The sequence below is a fragment of the Girardinichthys multiradiatus genome, chromosome 7 (assembly GCF_021462225.1).
Source record: "Girardinichthys multiradiatus isolate DD_20200921_A chromosome 7, DD_fGirMul_XY1, whole genome shotgun sequence".
In the NCBI taxonomy this organism is placed as follows: domain Eukaryota; kingdom Metazoa; phylum Chordata; class Actinopteri; order Cyprinodontiformes; family Goodeidae; genus Girardinichthys; species Girardinichthys multiradiatus.
In genome coordinates, this window is record NC_061800.1 from 46,693,881 (window position 1) to 46,718,930 (window position 25,050).

Here is a 25,050-nt window from a genome sequence, read left to right on the forward strand (position 1 = left end):
ATTTGTGTGTGTGTGTGTGTGTGTGTGTTGAGGTGGGTTGTCCTACCGTTGTTAAATTGCACAAAAGCACGAGTGTGACCATCCAGCTCCATCTGAAACCGTCGGGTTTCCTCTCAGCCATGTCAGAATCAGGTAATGATTCACCAGCTTCCGATCTGAAATGGAAAACAAACGACTGAACCCCCCAGAATGCTGCTTCACTGATCTCCTACAGAGACTGAACATCACGTTATCGTTTTAACCAGGAAAAACGCATATTTGTCAGAAAATGTATTATATTCAACACTTACATGATCTGAAACAAACAAAATGTATTAATCTAAACAACAGGCACATGATTGCATCTAATACTGGGAAAAACAAGCGATAGATTGGGAGAGAACAATAATAACGACATGCTTCAGACAACAAATACTTCATGAAAACCAGCTCATATTTTGGCCTCTCTGTCCTATTTAAAATCATCAAGAAGTTAGCATTCAGTCACCAAACCTGAAACATGACAGGAGCTCTAAATCATGTGTGTTTACACCCTTCACTTTAAAAGGCTGAGCTCTGGAGGTTTGGTTGGACTGAAGCTGGAGGCCACTGGGCCTTCAAGGCTGCTAGACAGCAGACGAGCCAGAATTCAAACAGAAACATCTCCCTCAGGAGGAACTAATCTCCTCTACAGGCTAATATGTTTACTCAGGGAGCCATACGGCACTGAGGAAACTCGCTCACTTTTTCCATTTAATTTGTCTTTAGTCAGGAGTTTCACACTGATATTCATAAGAACCAGAACCAGGTTGTTGTTAAATAAAATAACTGTACTATGTTCCTGTCCATCCAGAGCCAACAGTGCCACAATCCAACAAATACATATATCAAATACATAAATAAGGTGAAAAAACCTGTATCTATAATTATTTAAACACTTAGTTAAAAAATAGCAAAGAATTGAATTTCATCCCAGTCACAATGAAGATAAAGACAAGAATATACATTACACATCAGAAAAACAAATGTAAAAAAACCTAAAGGTGATTCTCAACACCAAAATTAGTGGCTCACAATAACTTTAACAATGCTAATCAATTTAAATTTGACTAAACACTACTGATTCAACAGAACCACAATGATGAAACTGTTAGTAAAAATCTCATAAAGGTTTGCAATTTTCAACAAACTATCAGAACCAAGCTAGAACATGGTCAGCTGCCAGTAAGGTTGCTCACATGGCCAATCTTGGCCCCAAGAATGTTTATTCGTTCTTGTTACAGTCTCCACATCAACGATTTCTGTCCAGTGGCTCAACATCTCCACAGGATTAGCATGCCTAAAACTGGAAGCTCAATGTCACAGAGCCATCAGATGGCTTAAAAATAAGCTCTTAGCATATGTTTTCAAATGTCACTGAATGAAAATGTTATCAAAAACAGAAAAAAAGACATCAGGGTATCAGAAAAACACAGATCTCAACCAAGGGTCTCCCACTCAGTTCCATAAAGCCCAGTGCTTTGCTTGTTTCAGATGTGTCCCTGATTCAACACAGCAGTTTCAGCTGCGTCATATAGCGCTTCATTTTGGCAAGAAGTCTTGCAGAGGCCTGGTGGAGAACCCTCCATCTGATTCAGTTGTGTTGAAGCAGTGGAACGACTCAGTGTCAAAAAGCTAAACAGAGTCATGCTAACAGCTACTCATATGAAAGCTAACAGCTACTCAGAAACAAGCAAATAGCTAATCAAAGAAAAGCTAACAGCTAATAGGGATCAAGCTAATGGCTACTAAGAGACAAGCTAACAGCTTATCAAAGACAAGCTAACAGCAAATGGCTAGCTAATGGCTACTAAGAGACAAGCTATCAGCTAATCAAAGAAAAGATAACAGCTAATAGGGATCAAGCTAATGGCTACTAAGAGACAAGCTAAGAGCTAATCAAAGACAAGCTAACAGCTAATAGGGATCAAGCTAATGGCCACTAAGAGACAAGCTAAGAGCTAATCAAAGACAAGCTGACAGCTAACAGGGATCAAGCTAATGGCTACTAAGAGACAAGCTAACAGCAAATCAGAGAGAACATGTATTCAGATCAGTCTACAGCCATTCAGAGCCAAGCCAAAAGCTAATTAGAGCAAAGCTAACAGCTACTTTGACACAACCTACTAGCTTTCAAGTTAAACTGAAAGCTAATCAGAGGCAAGATTAAACATAAGAGAAAAAAAATTATCAATCTAAAAAAATACTCATAACATTACAAGCAATTGAAACAAACCAACTGATAAGCATTTCCACACTTTTAAATGGGAAAGAGTATCAGTTCTCACAAATGATCAAGATGAGGAGCTAACACTCTACCCACAATGCACCCTGAGATTTTCTGACATATTGGTGGAAGTGCAGGCAAATGTGAAGATAACTCATCATTCATGTGAAACAATGGTGCACAGAGTAGACACTAAGAAAGTCAAAAAGGGTTTCTAAAGAACACAACATATGAATCGAAGGATGGGAACATTTTATGGATTTGGAGCATGCCAGAATCATCATATGAGGCGGGGGGGGAGCCATATTTCCCTCCTCAGGTAGGATCACTCACACAACTATGTTGGCTTACATGATTGTGTAAGGAAGAATTTCAATATAATTTACTTATTAGGAAGATGCTTAGTCAGTTTCCAAAAGAACAGTAAGTTGTTGCATCCGCAAATGTTTGAAATTTACATGGAAGGAGGATGGTGGACATAAAGTGTATAAAATATGCAATGCATACAGTTTTATGTGGTGCCCCAATGACATCATGAACCATTATCACTGCAGCACTGTTTAAAACCAAGTCGTAAAAAAGCTATGCTTGCCATTTGCACCTCCAACAATACGGCATACAGTGTAAAAATACTGCTCCAAAACAGAAGATGATTATTTGGTCTTTCCCCCCCCCCAACTAATCTAGTGTTGTGCTGTTCCACCAAGCGATACTGTTTGTTCCAGGCCAGCGGTTGCTATCTTAACACATTGATCTGATGAACATCTGCAGCTGGTTTTCATAAATGAGCCCTTGTTCACTCACTCACTATATCATGTTCTGTGTATAGAAAACCAGGTATAGACATGGTGGTAACCAGCTGGTTTTCATTTCAAACACTGCTTGAGAGCAGTGATGCTGTTTATGTGCAGAGTATCTGTTAAGAGAAAACATATCTGACACCATTTGTTTTTGTACTATATCCACACAGCTCTCAGGCAACATAATTTTGTAGAAATAGAAAATCAACCAAAGTCCAGAAAAAAAAAGATTAATTAGATGTTAAAAATGTTTTTCCCCCACTGTATGTAGATTAAACGTTAGCACCCTACAGTACCGGTTTTTAAAAAGGTAGGTTTCTACTGAAACCAACAGCAGAAGCTAAGGACACATTCCTGTCCTTCACAAACCCTGGCAACAAGCAACCTTCCATTTTCATTGTTTGGTTAACAAATCAAAATTCCCTGGCTGTAACAGGGGAAACACACAAGAATAATTATGATGGCAAGCGGGGGGTTATTAGTCCAACAATGGACCGCAGATGAATCTGACCTGCAGGTCGCTTCGCGTCTCTCCCATCAGAGATGCTGCTCGGAGTTACAAGAGCTTTACCCGGTGAGGAGGGGCTCACTCAGAGAGGGAGTGTAAAACATAACTGTGTAACTGTGATCTGTAAATTGGAAACAGCCATTAGAAGGTCAGATATTCCGTCATGCATGAATGGAAATACACAAAAAAATGTTCACAAACACACAGCGCCCACTCTGCCAAGTTCCCCAGCTGTTTGTTGGCCAGGCCCGTTTTTTATGTGACAAAGAACATGTGTCACGTCAGACAGCAACAGACAACAGACGTCAGAGAAAGCTTTCCTAACAGTTAGAAACACAGTTAGTCTTAGATCACTGTCAATTTTCTAAATGAGACTAGATTCCTTTTTCAAACCAATTCTTTTTCGCATGCAGCTCTTTCAAACCAGTCCATTTTTTAGCAGCAGTTTAAGCTCAAATGTTGCTTCAAACTTAACATACAGGTCCTTCTCAAAAAATTAGCATATTGTGATAAAGTTCATTATTTTCCATAATGTCATGATGAAAATTTAACATTCATATATTTTAGATTCATTGCACACTAACTGAAATATTTCAGGTCTTTTATTGTCTTAATACGGATGATTTTGGCATACAGCTCATGAAAACCCAAAAATCCTATCTCACAAAATTAGCATATTTTATCCGACCAATAAAAGAAAAGTGTTTTTAATACAAAAAACGTCAACCTTCAAATAATCATGTAAAGTTATGCACTCAATACTTGGTCGGGAATCCTTTTGCAGAAATGACTGCTTCAATGCGGCGTGGCATGGAGGCAATCAGCCTGTGGCACTGCTGAGGTCTTATGGAGGCCCAGGATGCTTCGATAGTAGCCTTTAGCTCATCCAAAGTGTTGGGTCTTGAGTCTCTCAACGTTCTCTTCACAATATCCCACAGATTCTCTATGGGGTTCAGGTCAGGAGAGTTGGCAGGCCAATTGAGCACAGTGATACCATGGTCAGTAAACCATTTACCAGTGGTTTTGGCACTGTGAGCAGGTGCCAGGTCGTGCTGAAAAATGAAATCTTCATCTCCATAAAGCTTTTCAGCAGATGGAAGCATGAATTGCTCCAAAATCTCCTGATAGCTAGCTGCATTGACCCTGCCCTTGATAAAACACAGTGGACCAACACCAGCAGCTGACACGGCACCCCAGACCATCACTGACTGTGGGTACTTGACACTGGACTTCTGGCATTTTGGCATTTCCTTCTCCCCAGTCTTCCCCCAGACTCTGGCACCTTCATTTCCGAATGACATGCAGAATTTGCTTTCATCCGAAAAAAGTACTTTGGACCACTGAGCAACAGTCCAGTGCTGCTTCTCTGTAGCCCAGGTCTGGGGAATGTGGCACCTGTAGCCCATTTCCTGCACACGCCTGTGCACGGTGGCTCTGGATGTTTCTACTCCAGACTCAGTCCACTGCTTCCGCAGGTCCCCCAAGGTCTGGAATCGGCCCTTCTCCACAATCTTCCTCAGGGTCCGGTCACCTCTTCTCGTTGTGCCGCGTTTTCTGCCACACTTTTTCCTTCCCACAGACTTCCCACTGAGGTGCCTTGATACAGCACTCTGGGAACAGCCTATTCGTTCAGAAATGTCTTTCTGTGTCTTACCCTCTTGCTTGAGGGTGTCAATAGTGGCCTTCTGGACAGCAGTCGGGTCGGCAGTCTTACCCATGATTGGGGTTTTGAGTGATGAACCAGGCTGGGAGTTTTAAAGGCCTCAGGAATCTTTTGCAGGTGTTTAGAGTTAACTCGTTGATTCAGATGATTAGGTTCATAGCTCGTTTAGAGACCCTTTTAATGATATGCTAATTTTGTGAGATATGAATTTTGGGTTTTCATGAGCTGTATGCCAAAATCATCCGTATTAAGACAATAAAAGACCTGAAATATTTCAGTTAGTGTGCAATGAATCTAAAATATATGAATGTTAAATTTTCATCATGACATTATGGAAAATAATTAACTTTATCACAATATGCTAATTTTTTGAGAAGGACCTGTATTCTGTAGGACAAACCTGGAAGGATGAAGCCATCCTCTCTGGTGAATGAAACACAGTCACCATTATACAACTATATGAACAGCCAGTCAGTCAGTCATTTTCTACCGCTTATTCCATAGTGGGTCGCGGGGAAGCTGGTGCCTATCTCCAGCAGTCTATGGGCGGGAGGCGGGGTACACCCTGGACAAGTCGCCATATATAAATGGCGACTTATATGAATAGCGATGTGCAAAAGAATACAGAACGTTTCCACATTTAGTCATGTTACAGTTAAACTCTGATGTGTTTCATTAGGATTTTATGTGACCAAAACTGAATGGATGGGCTGCACGGTGGCGCAGTTGGTAGCACTGTTGCCTTGCAGCAAGAAGGTCCTGGGTTCGATTCCCGGCCTGGGGTCTTTCTGCATGGAGTTTGCATGTTCTCCCCGTGCATGCGTGGGTTCTCACCGGGTACTCCAGCTTCCTCCCACAGTCCAAAGACATGCCTGTTAGGTTAATTGGTCACTCTAAATTGACCTTAGGTGTATGAGTGTGTGCATGGTTGTTTGTGTGTTGCCCTGCGATGGACTGGCGATCTGTCCAGGGTGTACCCTGCCTCTCGCCCATAGACTGCTGGAGATGGGCACCAGCTCCCCCGCGACCCACTATGGAATAAGCGGTAGAAAATGACTGACTGACTGACAAAACTGAATGGAGAGTATTTTCTCAAACTGTCTTCATACTTGGTAGAGCCACCTTTCAATGCTGGTCCAACTGCAGGTCTTTTAGGGGACGTCTCTACCAACTTCAAACATCTAGAGTATAATATAACTAGACCTCAGGTTGGATGGACAGCATCTATGAACATCAGTTTAAAATTTTTGCCACAGGTTCTTAATTGGATTTAGGTCTGAACTTTGACTAGGCCATCCTAACACGTGAAGCTTCTTTGATCTAAACCATGTCATTGTAACTCTGGCTGTATGTTTAGGGTGGTTTTCCAGCTGGAAAGTGAACCTCCGCCCAGTTTCCAGTCTTCTCCAGCTTGACCTGAGCAGATGATCTCTGCAGCTCCTCCAGAGTTACCATAGACCTCTTCGCTGCCTCTCTTGATTAATGCCCTCCTTGCCCAGCCTGTCAGTTTAGGTGGTCGTCCATGTCTTGGTAGGTCTGCAGGTGGTCCATCCTCTCTCCATGTTCAGATGATGGATTGAACAGAGCTCTAGGAAATGTCCAAAGCTTGGGATGTTGTTGTAGAACCTAACTCTACTTTAAACATCTCCACAGCTTTCTCCATGACCTGTCTGCTGTGTTTCTTGGGCTTAATGATGCTGTTTGCTCTACGATGTTCTCTAAATAACTTTTGAGGCCAGAAACAGAACAACTGCATTTATGCTAAAGTTAAATCACACGCAGCTGGACTTGAGGCCATTTGGTGTCACTGAATTTTAATATACATATCAAAGTGAAGAACTACACTTTTCACATTTCAAACAAGCATGCTCCTTTCATTTCACATTTATGCACCATTCTCTTTTGGCCAATCATATTTAGGCCAGTTGAAACAAAAAACTCTATTGTACTATATCATATATTTTTTATTTCCTGACTGCAACTGAAAGCCGAGAGGCTGATCTCCACTGAGGCACAACAAGTCCATTATGGATCTGTGGGAGCTGTGCGAACTGTGGGTGGCCCGTTATTATCTGGAGTACCTCAGAGAGTTTCACTCAGGTGGTTAGTCACGTAAACTTCACACAAGAGATTACATCACCCATTACATCTGCTGGCCTGCACAAACTTATCCAGGGTAAACAGGGTCTGCATAACATTTGCTGACTTCTCACCTGCTGCATCGCCCTGCAGTCCCAGGATGTTTGATGACAAGGAATCAAAATTCAGCCCAGTTATGACCAAACCGTTGTATGAGTCTAGTTGTGTCTGGGCTCCTTTAGCATGAATTACTGCATCACTGTAGTGTGGCATGGAGGAGATCAGTCTGTGGTTCTGCTGAGATGTTCTGGAAGCCCAAGTTGCTTTGATAGTGAACTTCAGGTCATTTCAGGACATCTGCTTTGTTGGTTCTGGTGTCACAGATGCTTTGCAGCGTGTGTAGTTGGTCACATCTCACTATTCCTCTTGACAATACTCCGTAGTTTGCTATAGGGTTCTGGTCAGCCCAGTTTGCGGGTCAATAAAGCACATTAACACCATGGTCATTGGACCAGCTTTTGGTACCTTTGGCAGTGTGGACCGGTACCAAGTCTTGCTGGAAAAATAAATTAGCATCTCCATAAAGCTTGTTAGCAAATTGAAGCATGAAGTGCTCTAAAGCTTCCTGGTAGATGGCTGCGTTGACTGTGGACCAGAACCAGCCGATGACGCGGCACCCTAGATCATCTTTGACTGTGGAAACTTCACACTGGACTTAAAGCAACGTGGATTCTGTGTCTCTCCACTCTTCGTCCAGACTCTGGGACCTTGATTTCCGAATGAAATGCAAATTTTACTTTCATCTGAAGAGAGGACTTTGGACTACTTGGAGCAACGGTCCAGGTATTTTTCTCCTCAGCCCAGGTAAGACGCTTGTAGCCCATATGCAGGATTCGTCTGTGCCTAGTGGCTCTTGATGACCTGACTCTAAGCTGCGGTTCTCCCTGTTGCTGGTGCACCTTTTCCTATCGACAGAATACTCAATTACTAAAATAGCCATTAGCTGCAGCCCTGCTATGGCGGCTCTGCCTGCTTAAACAGTTTTGTTTTTGATTGGTCACACTAACTACCAGCCTCACTGTGACCCAGAAGACCTAAACTAAAAATTACACAGTCTGAAAGGTGACCCCAGAGTTGAGTCAAAAAACTGTTGAGGTTCCCTGTCCCGCAAAAAGGGGGAGAGGCGGAGAGCTTTCCTGGATGACCCTTTTGCCAATGGTCCTAGGATGCAGCGACTGCGCAACATTTTCCCACTTGGACCTAAATGGGGGTCCTTGATGTTCTGCAGGCTGTGAAAGTGGATGAGTGCAGGTACTCTGAAGACAGACCTGGCTCCCCTTACCTAATCTTCCTTCTTAGAGCTAGATTTGAATCAGAATAATGCTGGAGACCTTTCCCTTGTGGTTTCTGTAAATCTAATAAGCTCTGAATGATCATCACACTAAATTAGTTAAATAATGATGCTCTGAATGTTTTTATTTCAGAGAATGTTCCTTTAATTTAGAGCAATTGAAGTAATGTTTATTCTTTGTTTGTTCCATTCCTGTTATTGATAATCGGTAGATGAATCAAACTATGATTTCATTATAAGCTCCCAGCGGTTTTCTTACAATGTTTAGTTGCCTTGTCAGATTTATAAGTAAATAAATCCTACTTATAAGAAATATTCAGAAATATTTTTCTTTTTACTTTGTCTTGGAGACTGGAGAAGTTTAAGATTTGTTTATTCATCATGCAAATTGCATTAATGTTTAAACAAAACACCTGTTTAAATCTGCTTTTTAATCTGACAGAAGTGAAATGTGGCAAACATTCATTTTTTTATCCACGGAGCATGCATTCAGTAGTTGTTCGATCTTCCTTCTGCGGTCCACTTCTTTTACAAAGAGAGCTCAGTGTAAAAAAGTGCATTTAAGAGGAATGGAAGAGCGAAGGATAATTAACATGCTACAAATCTAAAATATTCCTTGTTCAGAAGATTATTCAAGACCACCAGATCTTTCTTTTAAAGATAGAAATAGGGAACAAAATGCAAAAACAAACATGGTGTCCTCTGGCAGCCGTGATGCACAGTTTCACAGGAACCCACAATTAAGATCATTAAGATATCGAAGCCCATTAGCATCCAAAACCTCCAGGGGAGAGTTGCATTAAGGCCATTGCTGTGCTTGAAATATTCACCAACTCATTCACCACATTGTCAACATTAGATGGGATGGGAGCTGGATCTGCATTTCAAACACTACTTTAGCGTAGCTGCACCTCAATTATAGAGCAAATACAGATCTTGCATAAATGAAGAGCAGTGGAATACAGGGATAAATCTGAGCTGATTTAGCATTTTCTTTCCTGACTTTACAGGGATTTAACATTTATGATACAAATACAATTTGACCCATTTTCACTTTTGCAATCAGAAGGCAGCTAACCACATATCCACCTTCAGTATATGAAATAATTTGTATTATCTCTGAAAAACAATGAAATGTTTCATTTTTATGAGTTCTAATACGTGTCCAGATGATTTTTTATTTAAGTAATGGTACAGATACCTGTGTACAAAAGACTCTGGTAAAATTAAAAGTAGAGATTAAAAGTAAGTGCAGGTTCTATGTGTGCTCAAGTTCAAAATAAAAACTAATTTTCAACTCCAGTGATAGAAAATGACTCTTTTGATAATTCTACCAAACAAAATAGGTTAGTTTTCCTCTTTTGCTCACAACCTGCAGTGTGTTGGTACAGGGAAGCTAAAATAATGACTGACGTGGCCTAGTTTAGCTGCAAACTAAATTGAAGGCAAGGATAATATAGACTGAACTGAGCATGAGCAACTGGAGACTTATTCAGAGCTTTGCTATTCTCAGCACGAACCTTATACGCCCATTTAACACAGATTGTAGTTTCTAAACTGTTTTGCATTTCAGCAACAGAGCTTCAAACATCTTAGTCAACATGGAACCTTCAAAATCTAATCCAATCTTTTTTCTCTTGTTAGAAATTCACATATCACTGCAAAATGACAATAATCTCTCATTAAGCCTCAGCAGAAGTTGGTTCTTAAAAGCTGTAGAATCAAGACATACCTTTTTGGGCCTGCAAATGAGTTCTGCAGGCATAAACACAGCACATTCGTCATTAATCAGGAATGCTTTGCTTCTCCGAATCTCTACTGTCGTTGCTTGCTATGTTTCCCAGTTAACCATCTTCATCTATGTCGCTGGTAGCGTTTTTCTCTCTGCACCGAAGAAGCAGGTATAGAGGATGGATGGTGGTGTTTTTAATCATGGAGCATAGATTAGTGTAGATCTGGCCCTTTCTCTCCTGCGGCTGAGCACTGTCACTCAGCTGGCTAAAATGAGTCAGGTACACTTTTTCCTTACTTACAAGAAAGACAAATATTGATAGCTAAAAATATTTCCAGCCACAAAAACACATTGAGTCATGATGTGAAAACTAAAGGAGCTCCACCCATCACTCTGTTTAAGCTTACGTTGTTTTAAAACTTCGGCTGGTAAACTACAAACAGTACGTATGTTAAGCAGCTGACTGCAGACTCTACCACAGCAGATAGCCTGACTAATGAACCAGCTACCATCAGTTTGTTACACTCCTGTTATCCGAAAAACAGCAGAACTGCAAAAAGGACGTATATTTTGCACAACAAGCACTTGAAATATAATACATTTAACAGGTGTTTGTTCTGTATTTTGCTTAGGTCTATGCATAAAAATAATAAATAATATATATAATGAATTATATAAAATATTATTATAGCTTTAATAATCAATGCATTAAATTAGCAACAGTAGAAAGCATTGCTTTTCTGTTCTAAATAAAATCACTTGGATCACATTTTTGTTAAACAGACTGAAACTGTGGGAGCTTACTTTTAATTATTGTACAACTCAGTTTAGTTGGAATTTAATATTTTCTTCTAATTCATTTTATAAAAACAACAAAGTAAAAACAATTTTCTGTTGCCTCAAAGGAAGGACTAAGTTCCTGTCAGCTTAGCATCCTGCTTCCCTGCTCTGACCTTCTGCAAACATGGTCCCAGGCGGAGAAAATGGGAAAACGAAGGAGGGGCTGGGTAAGTGGACAGACGCAGAACGGCTGCTTATAGCTCATGCATTCACATTCTTCCCATTAACTGAGAATGGAAATGATGTGAAGTAAATGATGTGGAGTAAGCCCAGGGCATGGGAGCTGTCCACCGAGGTCACCAACAGATGTCTAGGAAGCAGTTTCAGCTCCACACATGTAGAGAAAAGATGGAACAACACAGCGACTCTGTAGGAATAATAATGTAAAAAGCAGATCTTTGTTACGTGACAAGAACCTGATTCTCCAACCATACACACCAGAGGGAGGTGTTTGTTTTTGAGCTTTAAAGGCAGACAATAAAAAAGATACCAAAGCATTCATGTCATCACACTCACACCCTCCGCAGCATGCCAGCGTCCTCAGGGCCAGCACATGGATCTGTTTACTACCACGGTTCCTTCTAACACTCGCAGGAGAAAAAACTAATGATCTGCTGCTGCTGGAGACTCCCATACCACACGTTCTCATAGATCGTCACTAAGTCTCTGAACCGTCAGAAGATAGACGTCCAGAGGAGAACAATGAAGCCAGGGATCCCAAGGGTATATGAATATTAAAGGAACTTGTCACTCCCAATCTCCGTCCAGTGCCCATGTTCAGGGCCAGAAAAGACCACCTTCCTTTTTTAAAAGTAAGGAATTAAATGTTGATAGGCAGGTAGAAGGACACACAGTGCTTCTGCAGACGTTCTCGTCACATTTTCAGTCAATCTCCAACATGTTATTCCAGCACCGAACATACCAGAATCACATTCTCCTTGTAATTCACAGGAAATATACTGTGGGAGAAAAAAACACAGCTGCAAGTTTTAAAATTACATGATAAATGTCCGCAGGATAAATGTGAATTCTGATTAAAAAACCTTTGAATTTGAAGTTTTGGATGCTTTAGTTGTAAATTGTGAGGAAAACTAAAGAAATTAGCAATGAAAACATGTTCTGGTAGAAAAAGCCGCTCATTCCGTATATTTGGGCAGACATGATTTCTTACATAATATGGATGAAGATATATCGTAGATCGATAGATCGTTACACTGTTCCTACATCCCTGTACAGTAGGGACTATGCATGACTGGTGCATGTTTCTTTCACCCAGAACTCTGGAACATCGGGACCCATCAGACTCTTTTAATGTTTTTCATTATTCCAGTTTCCCATCTCTCTGCTCCTTGGCAAAAATCCATCTTATTTTGTGATTTCCTTATGCCTGCATCACTCCTTAACGCGTGGTAGCTCAAATTCTCTTACTTTTGATATTTGCCTCGCAGAATTTAGGCTTTTCAATGGTGTAGATCATCGGTCTTTAGGGACACAACCACCCTGGTTGCATAAAGGCAACTAGACTTCTTCCAATGGAACCATTAAGGTCACATGAGTAAATGGTCCCAACCCTCCACTCGATGGCTCTATTAGTTCTATACAGTTCTCACGTGGATGGTTAAATTGGGAATTGGAGTCATTTGTATTAAAGTAAATGATAAACAGGAGCTTGTGAGAGCCATTGGTCCTGCAAACAGATTTCTAGTGGCTTTAAAAGGTCAAACATTCCCCATGGGGGTCCCAATATTTAATTTTGACCTCAGTGTCCATTAGGAACTCCATGGTTTAACATTTTAAATACATCTGAACCATTTATGTTCATTTTGGATTATATAGCTGAAGCCTAACCTAACTTGGCTTTACCAATACTCTAACTGAAGAAACTCAGAACTTTGTTCAGATTTTCAGATGCAGATAGTATCAGTGCAAACTGGGGATGCAACGATTAGTTGCATCATCACATCGTCTAGAACCATGGAAATGTGCAATGAACTGCAGGAAGTTGTGGGGACAATAGTATCTCCATTTTCTGCCAGTATAGTTGTCTGCTAGGAAGCTGAAATTCAAACACCAGAACCATGAGACAGAACAAATCTGAGGACTTTAGCCGTGGGTATTTTTATTGTTCAGAGACGATGGTCTTGGGGGAAACTTGGTGCCGTGTCATGAAGCATTGAGCCACAGCCAGACACCTTTGCTGTGGGGAGGTTTAACGTTTAACAGAGCTGTATCTCTGGGCACACAGCCAACTGATTCTTCCTTCAGTTTTAGGGGGTTTAATCAGGTTGACATGACAATGCAGTGAGAAATGTGATGAAGCGAATGCCATTTCAGTTCTGTTTGCCAATGCATTAGCAACACTAAACAAGAGAAAAGGACCACATGAGACAGACCAACTTTAGAAACCATCATGGAGTTCTGCTTCATGCTGGGGCCAGTCAAACCTTTTTCCTCATTTTGTTCAATGTTCCTATACACCCCCACCCCCCCACCCCCCCCCCACTACTAAAATAATCATTAGCTGCAGTCCTGTTGCAAACAGCTCTATTAGTTTAGAGCTTCAGTACCCTCAGACCTTCAGCCCAGGTATAGCTATGAAAAGGTCCAGCTGAAATCAGATCAGATGCTGAAGTTATTTGGCTACCTCCAAAAAGAAGCTGCACCCATCATCACTCTGCATCATATGCCAGAAACTGCTGCAGAGTACATTGCACATGAAAGAAATGTTTTCTGGATCACCAAGAACTTCAAGCTGAGAGGTTTAGATGCAGAGAAGACAAGCAAGAAGGTCCAGGAAGATCCAGGACTGTCTTTACAGGCTTGTGTATCCACCTGTGCAGAGCTTGCTCCACAGTGGCAGCAGGTAGGTGTGACTGCATATGCAAGTCACATCTACCTGCTTGGAAAAGACGGGCAGCAAATAAGTAACTTCTGTCCATGAAATCCATCATGGGCAGAAAGTCGGCAGGAAGTACAAGGAAGGACACCAGAAGACTGGTGCAGTTATTTTCTCTGATGACTCCTCCTTCTGATTGTTTGAGATCTGGAGAAGATAAGCTGAGAACTACCATGAGTCCACTGTGAAGATAACAGAGCACAGTGGGTCCTGCTTTGGTCCAGAGGTTGACACCAGCAGGTGAGAGAGGCTTTCAGATGATGGAAAGAAGAAGAATGGACACTGGAAGAACACACTCCGAGCACATGCGAGGTGCTACACATATGAAATATTTGCTCCAAATATATGATTTAAATCTGAAAACACTGAGATAAGTCTGAATATTACACAACAGTCTAACATGTTGACTGAAGCTGAAGAACAGGACGGTTGTCCTGCGGTTAAAAGAGGGTCTTCCCACAGAAAGATGATCCTATTGAAGAGGCCTCTGCTTTACGCAAAGGAAAACATAGCACAAATACTTAGTTAAAAATAAAACATGCTCCATCATGCACTGCACCCCCAGAACGATCCTTGGTGTGAAACTTTTCAGCTTTAAAATGGATTCAAAGTGGATTCAATAACTTATCCTGGTGTAAATGGTACATATCAGCTCCGAGTGAAAGAAACAATGAAAACTTTTATACAAGGCCTCCTTCCTCCGAGATGTTTCTGAATCCTATCCAGCTGTTGCTCTCAGAAAGCTTTTATTGCCCCAATTTGATTTACTGATCAGTGACCAGAAACACAACAAGCACGTCCTGCTGCTGGTGGTACATCTTCTCCAATTCTTGAACAGGTAAGCGGTTCTTCACGAGATATCTGTGGATTTTTGATACAGCTCACTTACCAGCTGTGTTCCTTCTAACTGTGGAAAAGTTAAAACCCAATAGGATGTCGTTAGGGCCACAAGGACCAAAGTCATTCCAAGTTCTGTCTCCGTCAATCCATCAAAACATTTTCAGAGCTTTACCTCACATTTACTCCAGGAGATCCTTTTCCATGTGATTTCCCGCCACATTCAGGATGCAGCAGGTAGTTTAACGTGTCGCTGATGCATTATTCACTCCTTTTGTGCAATACATAACTCTTTCAACAGCTGAACTCGTCGAATGTCAGCTCTGAACTCCTCCATTCCCTACGGACAACCCAGGGATAAAAATAGCTCTGGAGCCGAGACAAACTGGCCGTCAGGAAGCCGAACATCCGACTAAGAGCCTGACATACAAGCTGATTTACTGTAAAAGTAAAACCGTACAGTTGCGGTAAAAGAAAGTACACCTCGGTCACTGAAAATGTTACAAGTATGAGGACAAAATGAAAAGGATCTTGTTCTAATATTCTAATCTGATCTTAAATGTACAAAAACATCCACAACAGATTCCAAAAAAGATTAAGTTAAAATGGTCAAACTGTGTGTGACAAACTAAGTACACCCCTATAATCCAGCAGCTTGTAGCACCTCCTTCAGCAGCAGCTCTCAGCTCTAGCTCTCTGTCTTACTGTCTCACACAGAAGTTTTAGTCCACTCTTCTTTTCAACGTCACTTAACTTGAGGTTTGTAGCTTTCTGAAGGTCCCACCAAACCTTTTCAGGTTGAGGTCTGAACTTTGACTGGGCCACTGCAACACCTTGGTATTTTGCTACTTCAGCCACTCAATAGTAGCTCTGCTACTGTGTGTGGGATAGGGATAGGCAATTGTCAAACTGTTTAACATCATGAAATTCTTTTTAGCGTCATAAGAATTTTAAGGCCATGGTTCTCGACCGGAAAAGGGTGGCTTGTCCTCTTCAGGTTGGAGGGGAGTTCCTGCCTCAAGTGGAGGTGTTTAAGTATCTCGGGGTCTTGTTCACGAGTGAGGGGAGAATGGAGCGGGAGATCGACAGACGGATCGGTGTGGCTGCTGCAGTAATGGGGGCACTGTGCCGGTCCGTTGTGGTGAAGAGAGAGCTGAGCCGAAAAGCGAAGCTCTCGATTTACCGGTCGGTCTATGTTCCTACCCTCACCTCTGGCCATGAAACTTTGGGTCATGGCCGAAAGAACGAGATCCCGGATACAAGCGGCTGAAATGAGCTTCCTCCGTGTGGTGGCCGGGCGCTCCCTTAGAGATAGGGTGAGGAGCTCGGAGTAGAGCCGCTGCTCCTCCACATCGAGAGGAGCCAGTTGAGGTGGCTCGGGCATCTTTACCGGATGCCTCCTGGACGCCTTCCTCGGGAGGTGTTCCAGGCATGTCCCACCGGGAGGAGGTCCAGGGGGCGGCCCAGGACACGCTGGAGGGACTATGTCTCTCGGCTGGCCTGGGAACGCCTTGGGCTCCCCCTGGAGGAGCTGGAGGAGGTGTCTGGGGAGAGGGACGTCTGGGCGTCTCTGCAGAGTCTGCTGCCCCCGCGATAAAGCGGAAGACGACAAGTACGAGAAGAATTTTAATTTCTCGTGAAAATGAAAAACTCCACATGATCATGTTTACAAATGAGGGCAGCAATAAATATCAATCTCAAAGCTCCATACAGTAAGTATCAGATATTGAGTAGTATTGACTGTAATGATGAGGACTCACAGCTATTGCCAGATATGGCCTGGCTCCCCCTTCCTCTGTGAGCTGCTACAGCCATATAAACCTGCCTGCTTCCTCAGGTCCACCAACCAGCAGCTCCTTAATGTGCCTAAAACCAAGCGTTAACTTGGAGGAGAGCGTGCTTTCACTCTAGCTGCTCCAGAGTTGTGGAATGATCTGTGCTTGCATGTCAGACAGACCTCATCTCTTTCTCAGTTTAAGAAACTTCTTAAAACATATTTATTTGCTGAAACTTTGGCACATCCTGAGAGGTTGACTCTATTTTTAATTTGTTTAATTTTGTTTTTTTTACAGACAGTATGATCAACACTTTGTGGGCCTTGGTTAATTTTGAGGTGTTTTATACATAAAGGAGGTATGGTATAGTAAAAACGAGCACAATGGATTTTTAAATAGTATTTCTTTCTGACCATTGTTCTGTTTAGATGACCCAGTTTGGACCAGGCTCCAGGCAGCCTTATGTTTGACTCCAGAATACGTTGGTCAAGGTGACCTGTGGCTGCAAACTGAGCCCACATCATCATCCCTCCATCCCCGTGTCTGACAGTACGAGACGTTTGTGGCAATATGTTGTGTTCAATTCTCTCCAAACATGCTGCAAAATGTAATAACTAAGATCTCTGCTTTGGTCTCATTTGTCCAGAGGACATTTTTCCAGAAGTCTTGTCCTTCAGATGCAGCTTTACTAACCCAAGTCCTGCCGCCATCTTGTTTTAGATAGAAGAAGCTTTCTCCTTCAACCCTTCCAAACAGCCAGACTGGTTCAGGGTTTTTCTTACTGTTCCAACATGACCTTTAAACTTTAACCTGCTAACAGAGGCCTGTAGGGTCTGAGATGGAGCTCTTGGGCTTTTGGTCATCTCTCTGAGCTTCACACCCTGACCTTGGGGTGAATCTGCTGGGATGTCTACTTCTGGGAAGATTGGCAGCTGTCTGAGATGTTTGTTGGGAATAATCTTCCTCTCTGTAGAACGATGGAGTCAGATGGTTTGGAGATGGCCTTATAACCCTTCCCAGGTTGATGGGCAGCTGTAGTTGCGTTTCTAAGATCATTGCTGATGTCTTCCTGCCCTAACTTTGCATTAACACACAGCTGTGTGCACCACAGCAGCAAACTGATTAAACTCCTGCTTTCATAGAGGTGATCACACTGATGATAATTTTTTTATGGTTCTGATCACCAGAACCTGGCTGATTTACTTATTTTTTCACAAATAGCTATTCTACATTGACTTCATGTTTGTTAAATCAGTCAGTTAGATTAATCTATACGTTAAATGAATGTCAGTGAGCAATCAGTTGTGAAAGAAAGAAAGAACCTGATCAAAACAAGATCCATTTGTTATGTCCTGATATGTGAAACCTTACAACTAAAAGAGGAGATGGTGTTCTTTCTTTTATGCCATTTCTTGACTGCAAAACCACAAACCACAAACTTTTTACTAACTCCTTACTTTCTCCATTAAATTTATTCATTTAGTCCTTATTAATATTCTGAAAATTGGACATATTTTGTCATGATGTCTCAGTTTGAGGAACAACAAACAAAAGAACCTTCAGATCTGCTGCTCTGAAACAAACCTGCAACAGAACTACGACAACATTATCCTTTAAATGCAGCTAATTAGTCCATCGTTTATCTCAACAGCTAAAGATTAATTTTCTGTCACTTCACTGATAAATTATTGATGCAGTCCATCCTTCACAGCAGTAAGCCTGCACACAGCTGCAAGAAACAGAGAAATTCAGATGTCCAGCATGAAGAAAGGCCTGCAAAGGAAACTGGGGTCAGAAATCAAACTGAAGTTTCAACATTTCCTCCAGCTGCTGGTTTAAAAGCCACTAGTGCATCATGGGTAGCTGTGGGGTAACCAATGAAGGATTAAACAAGGCTCAGGAGTTTCAGTCCCAGAAAGACGAAAAAATAATGAAAATCATCCAAACAGGTAAACAAATAGAAATAATCTGAAGAAACATCTGCCTCAACACTGCAACAACCCCATTGATTTTAGCAAGTAAAGTTTGTTTACATAAAACCATGATGGGACCATGTTAGGAAACTGGTTCCATAAGCTTTTGATTTAAATACAAAACAATGACGAATTGATTTATTTTCATATTTGGTTACAAAAATATTTAGTTTTTCTTAAAATGTGAACATTTTCAATACTGATTTTTTTTATTACCATACTTGATGCATGAGAAATGCTAATTCAGGACTTTTGAATGTTGAAGAACCCTGTGGACATTTGAGAAGATGACCATGTCAGAACATAGAAAAATGTAAAATCATGAAGACTTCAAAAAGCTGCAGCTTGCATCGCTCCAAAGCAGCTTCTATCACATCGTTCTCTTTCTGAAATCCAGTATTAGCACATATTTTTCCAGTAATTTGAACATTTTATTAAGCATGGAAATCAATTAACTGCAGTAATATTGGTGAGGTTACAGCACAGCTTGCAGCTGCCTGAGCTTCACAATAATGGGCCATTTTTCACAGCAGAGTAAGTTGACTAACTGGGGGTTTAGGACAAGTGACTGCTGCAGACGTTTGCTCATAGCATGAGAAAGCATGGAGTAGAAGAAGGATCCAGAGCAGTCTGAAGCAGCTGGAACATTAAACTACAGGAACCTTCCAGTCAAATGTCGCCAAAGAGGCAACGGGTTATTTCACAGGACAATAAAAACTCAGATTCAGCTTATGTGCAACCACTGTGCAAACTACACCACAGATCCACCATCTGAATTAAAACATATGTAAAAAAACATGTTTCTCAGAGAGTCTTCTCAGGTTAGATGACCCATAATTCCTTTAAAAGCTGCACAGTTCCCACAACACAGAACCAAGAGAACATCCGCCACATCACTGCAGAACCCTGCCGCAGTCGAACTGGGTCAGGGAGAAATTTTCCTCTATTATGTATGAGAGGAATAAGACATTTCAAAAGGTTTTGCATGAAACTGAATCCAGAACCGACCGCAGGCCGTGATGCATAAAGAGAGCAATAGGATCATTGCTGGAGTTTTTCAGTAACATGATAACTTCACCATGAGGTCAGCGGAGAGTTGAAAGAAGGATTTATAACCTGTAGCGGTAAACCATGTTGGCAACAGGACAAAGCACATAAACAGGGAACCAGCAGGCATCATGTTGGACGGTATCAGACCCTGATGGTATGTAAAACAAAATAAGGCAAGAACCTTCCTTATTTTAATTACATACATACTTATATTGTCCAACTTTGCAACCTGGAATTGTTTCCTCGTTACATGTCTAACTAATCAGCATTGCCATGGTAACAGGACAATGTGTGACAATACCCAGCAGCACCTGGCTGTAGACACTGCAACTGGTGGAGCTCCTCTAGGCCAGTCTGTCCTGCACACTCTACAAGGTCCAAACTCCGTATCAGTGGTTCCCTACGTATGGTACTGAGAACCCCCCTTCTTGCATCAACAAAAATACTGCTCCTTCCCCCACCAACATGCTCACGTGCACACACACAGACCCACACAGGCAGATACCCATCTAAGCATAAAGAAAACACTGAATTTAGCTTTTTTTTTAACCTGACGAGTCAAGACCAAAACTGACACAAAAACTAGCACAACTTTTCATGACACAGTAAAGGCAAAAAGAGAAATTCCAACAAAAGCTTAAAGTCGTAAAACAGAACATTTAGTCCCACAGTGGTAGAAATACTGTGGTCCAGATTCAGCTCCAGTGTGAACAGGATTTCACCGATATCACCTCCTAGATGCCGTCTCTTTGAGAACGGTCCATGCCCCACAGAAAGACTGCACATATTTTTTGGAAACAACGCTGCTGTAAACATGCCCATATTTAATGGCTGCTTTCTCAACACTAAACGGCAGTAAAACGTCAGTGTCCCATGGATGTTTCCCCAGCACAAACCAGAGATGTTCACAAGTCATTTTTCCCAAGTCTAAGTCAAGTCTTATGTCTTTGCTTCTTTTGCTCTAACGACTGGAAAAACATGTTCTCATCAAATCTATGACATCTAAAAACCCAGAGCTAACTGAAGTGGTTCCTGTTAAAAAACATTTTCCAGACCAACAATAAAACTGCTGCTTGTGTTCCTCAAAGTGAAATGTTTCAATTTAAGATTCATTTTCCCAAAATGACCTGATGGCTCTTCAGCTTTTAATCAACACAGAGGACATCATGTAGATGCATAAAACAGTGCGGTTATCAGACAGAATCTGACGTGGGTAAATTGTGGGTTTGCATGACATCATAGGGCGCTAAAGTTATGCAATATGGGAAAAAATGGTGGGATTGTAAAACATGGAATCTAGAAAATAAATGAGAAAAAAACTAAATTTGTGGAAAAGAAAAACAAGGCTAAAGATGTGTAGACCCCTAAAACTTCTACCCCCCCCCCCCCCCCCCCCCCCCCCCACATGTAAACCCAGAGGTCCTCCTCTATCAAACTCCATCAAGTGCTGGTCAAGCTGCCTGATGCTTCTCAGAAAAACCTGCCCTTCACTCACTATTTGAAGGGACTGTTGGACGCTCTGTCAACTGCCTGATAACACATTACCCCATTCCTGATACCTCGCCTCCATGCCTGTTTTTGCTCTGCATGTGGATCTGATTAGATCCAAACGGAACCGGTTCCTCTGAGGGATTCATATTTCTCTCATTAGTGAGTGTCTGGGTGTATGTATTGGCTTTGATGGTATGAAATAAATGTTTAGGGTTATAGAAAGATAATAAAAAGTTAAAAGAGTTACATATTTTATGGTAACAGCTTTACTAGCCCATTTCCATTGTCTGTTGAAAGCCCCAGGCTTTGTACAGTTTCAGTACAAATTTACCCTGGTCATTTTATTTCTAGTTTTTATTCTAATAAATAAGAATAAAAACATGTGTAGTTCTCTAATATGAGTTTACCTGATGATAATAAAAGAAATATAAATGTGTTAGTTAATCAGTGTTCTGTAGTTACTGTAAATGAATCATGCAGTTGTAAAGCAGCAACTCTGGCCAAATGGAGGCTGGTAAAAAAAAAAAAAAAAAAGTAAAATAATGATTTAAACTCTTCCTGCTTATGAATCCGGAGCAACTTAAGTAATAACAGAAAGAATGCATCAACTGTATAACTCTAAGGCTGCTCATCATCTATTATTTATCACTTGAAACAGAAAAAATGATTTATTAACTTTTAAACGGAGTAAAGGAGTCATGCCTTCTGCTGGAATGAAGGTGGAGTTTTAAGTCATTGGGATGATTTAAATAAATGGTCCGTGGCAATGGGAAAAGATTCCCTGGGATTCCTATTACCCAGGTAAATCCTGGGGCTTTAAATTCTGGGGCTTTCGGCGGAAAAGGGGCCACTGATGTAAAACAAAAACAATTTGCAGACAAACACCTTTAGCCAATCAGATGAGGGCATCATGACAATAAACAGCTGCTGATGTTTTTACCTCTTGTAACAATTATGACCAATGAAGATGACCACTTCTCTGCTAGATAACATCTAAAGACCCTAGAGTGAGTTGAGATTGGGGTACCAACCACAACTTGGGAACCAATGACAGAGATCAGTTTGTTTGGGCCCAATAATGATGGAGGTGTTATCTCACCTCCATCATAACAACTCCTGAGCATCATATCCTGCTCCTACGCACCACCATCACCATCCGTTTTCATGTCCACTGTCCAGCATGTCCATAGCTGATGCTGTTTATGTAACCGTGCGGAGGATTCATTTTCCGGAGACCGGTCCAGCCATCATGGACTGCAAACTCCTGTACATGGCACTGCACTCCAGAACCACTTCATCTCCAAAAAGCAAAGGTGGGACCCTGAGGTTTCCAAATGTAGCCACACCTGTTGTGCGTGAACACCACAGACTGGATCAGAGACCAGAAGCAGCCCTGGTGGAGTCCAGCCACCACTGGGATCAAGCTTGATTCTATGCAGAGAAGGTGAGCATCAGCTCTTCCTTTGGGACAGATAGGTCTTAAAAGCAACATCCCATCTTTAAATGGTGTTTGATTTCTAAAGACGACTACAGGACGCTCTACTTAAAGGGTGTCAACCCACACAGGGACTAACTTCAGGATCTGTTCGTTTTAGACAGTGGAAATCAAAGCCAGTATGTAGTTCCAGTTCAATCAGAAGAGGAGACAGGGTTCTGTATCACATGCAGCTCTGAAGAACCACCCAGCTTTGGACTGGGAGTATTCTCTGCTCTTTCACCTCCACCATAATAACATGAGTGCCTCACATCCTCCTCCTACACACCATCATAACCATCACCAGCACCTCCATCATCTCCTTCCATCCGCATCTCCACTGTCCAGCCCACAAACTTCCAGCATGTCCAATCTGCTGCTGCTGCTTATGTAACTGTGCAGAGGATTTAGCCAGCGGTGAGCATGATGGCTGGACTGGGAGGTGAAAGAGCTGAACGCACCACTGCTCTCCAGTACAATCAGGGTGGTGGAAGAACCTGGGTGGGTTGAGCTTTCTGGGGGCCATTTGTCAATCTGTGGAAGGATGGCAGCTCTGGTTTGTACAGCAGAAACCCTCCAGCTGATTCAGCAGTGCTATGATCAATGAGAGGTAGAAGGTTTAATAACAAAGCTCACTGGTTTTAGCTTTTAACCCTCAATCTGCCGCAACCATTTAAAGGGCCATTCTGTGTTTCCCCTCAGGATTTAATACAGGAATGCTCAGTTTGGTTTCCACTGACACGCTGTTTCCGCGGATTCTCCTCCACGTTCACACCTCCTGACAGCAGAACGGTGCAGATTAAATGGGGACAGATCCAGATGCGCACAGAGCCCAGAACCTTTTCTGTTAATGAGCCTGATGGTCCAAACAGACTCCTGTCAGCAGATACCGCGATCGGCAGGAATATCCCTGGAAAGAAGGGGAATAAACAAAACCCACTCCATTCCCGCTTCCTTACCAGACACAGGGGTCCTGCAGCGGGTTCGGCTCCGTCCAGTGTTCTCTGCTGCTGTTCAGGGTTCGGTTCGGGGATCCGATCACAGCGGACCTCCGGTGGATCTATGCGCGCAGCTCAAGCGGCTTCAGCTTGACGTTGGAAGTCAGCCCACTGCTTCCTGTTACATCACCGTGGAGTGGAGTGAAGTGGACTGGAGTGGAGTGGAGTGCCCACAGCTGAGGATCTGCAAGCCGAGTGGACACTTTCACCTAGCCACTCCCACGCTCTGCATACAGCCTGGTTCTGGGCGGATTTTATGACAGTATCGGTTTGATCCAGAAACATGAACTCTGCTGCAGAGGAGCTGCTCAGGACAGATGTTCAAGCTGATGGACAAAACATCTTAAACCAGCCCTAATTTCTTTATATGTTCCTCCTATGATCCAGACTCTCCATATGATGATTAATAAATTGTATTTTTTTAGAAATTTCTTTTGTCTTTTTCTTGCATACAGTCACAAGCACGTCCCACAGGAAACGGACCCAGGGGCAGACCCAGAACTAACTGAAGGAACTAAATATTCCTGCCTGGTCCAGGAACACCTTGGGATCCCACAGGAGTACTGCTAATGCTGGGTGTAACCTCTGACCTCTTCTGTAAACCACACTCAGACAATGAGAAGACTAAGATGGATGGATGGATTTATCCAAAATCAAATGTCATGTAGAAGCAAACATGTTCCTCAGATCCTGAAAGATCACAGAAGAGATGCAGTCTGGGTGCTTTGAATGAAGACGAATGTTTTTAGAACAGGTGTTAGAAATTAGGTTGGTTTTGCTTGACAAAACCAAATTATCGCAATGTATTATTATTTAGATTTGTTCATTAAGAGAAACATATATTTAAGAATTTTAAATAGTTGTTTAATTACAGAAGGTTTTGAGTGCAGGAGAACATTTTAAACCGTCAGGCTGTAACAGCTATAAATGACCTTTTGTGGTTTATTTAGAAGTGATTGTAGCTTCCACTGCAGAAAATAACCACATGTAACACAATTACATTAATTCAGCTTGAAAGAGCAGAAAAAAACAATTTTATTTATCATTTGCAGTTTGGGGCAGAAATAAAACCATATTTGTCACTCATTTGATTAAAAACCTTTATTTATTCTGCTTCATTATGTCCAGCAGTAATTTTTATTCCCCCGCAGATTCTCTGTAATCTGCTTTAATTTGTTTATTGGACAAAAAATCAATGAAGAAGTCTCTTATGTTTTTATTTATTATGATTATATTTTACTCCAGACCTCAGGAATCTGCGCAGGGAAAAGGAAGAAGCTCACAGCAGTGGAGATTGGGCGTGGTACAGGCAGGCCAGGAACAAACTAACAAAGGAGA

The 25,050-nt window shown here is 41.9% G+C and overlaps 1 protein-coding gene across 5 annotated transcripts in view; it reads right to left on the minus strand.

Moving 5' to 3' along the window:
* The window catches only part of LOC124871267 (calcitonin gene-related peptide type 1 receptor), a 39,467-nt gene extending 14,945 nt beyond the window's left edge, over positions 1-24,522 (minus strand). The window contains exons 1-3 of one of the 5 annotated variants that reach the window (XM_047370446.1): positions 23,674-24,522; positions 3,557-3,674; positions 47-155 (exon numbers count right to left, since the gene is read on the minus strand). In XM_047370446.1, the coding sequence (XP_047226402.1) occupies positions 47-121 (75 nt within the window). In that variant the 5' untranslated portion in view covers positions 122-155; positions 3,557-3,674; positions 23,674-24,522. Of the gene's footprint in view, positions 1-46; positions 156-1,217; positions 1,416-2,306; positions 2,329-3,556; positions 3,675-15,126; positions 15,240-23,673 lie in introns of those variants that run through there. The other 4 variants (XM_047370445.1, XM_047370449.1, XM_047370448.1 and 1 more) reach the window with 4 other exon arrangements.
* Between the last annotated feature and the right edge of the window lie 528 nt (positions 24,523-25,050).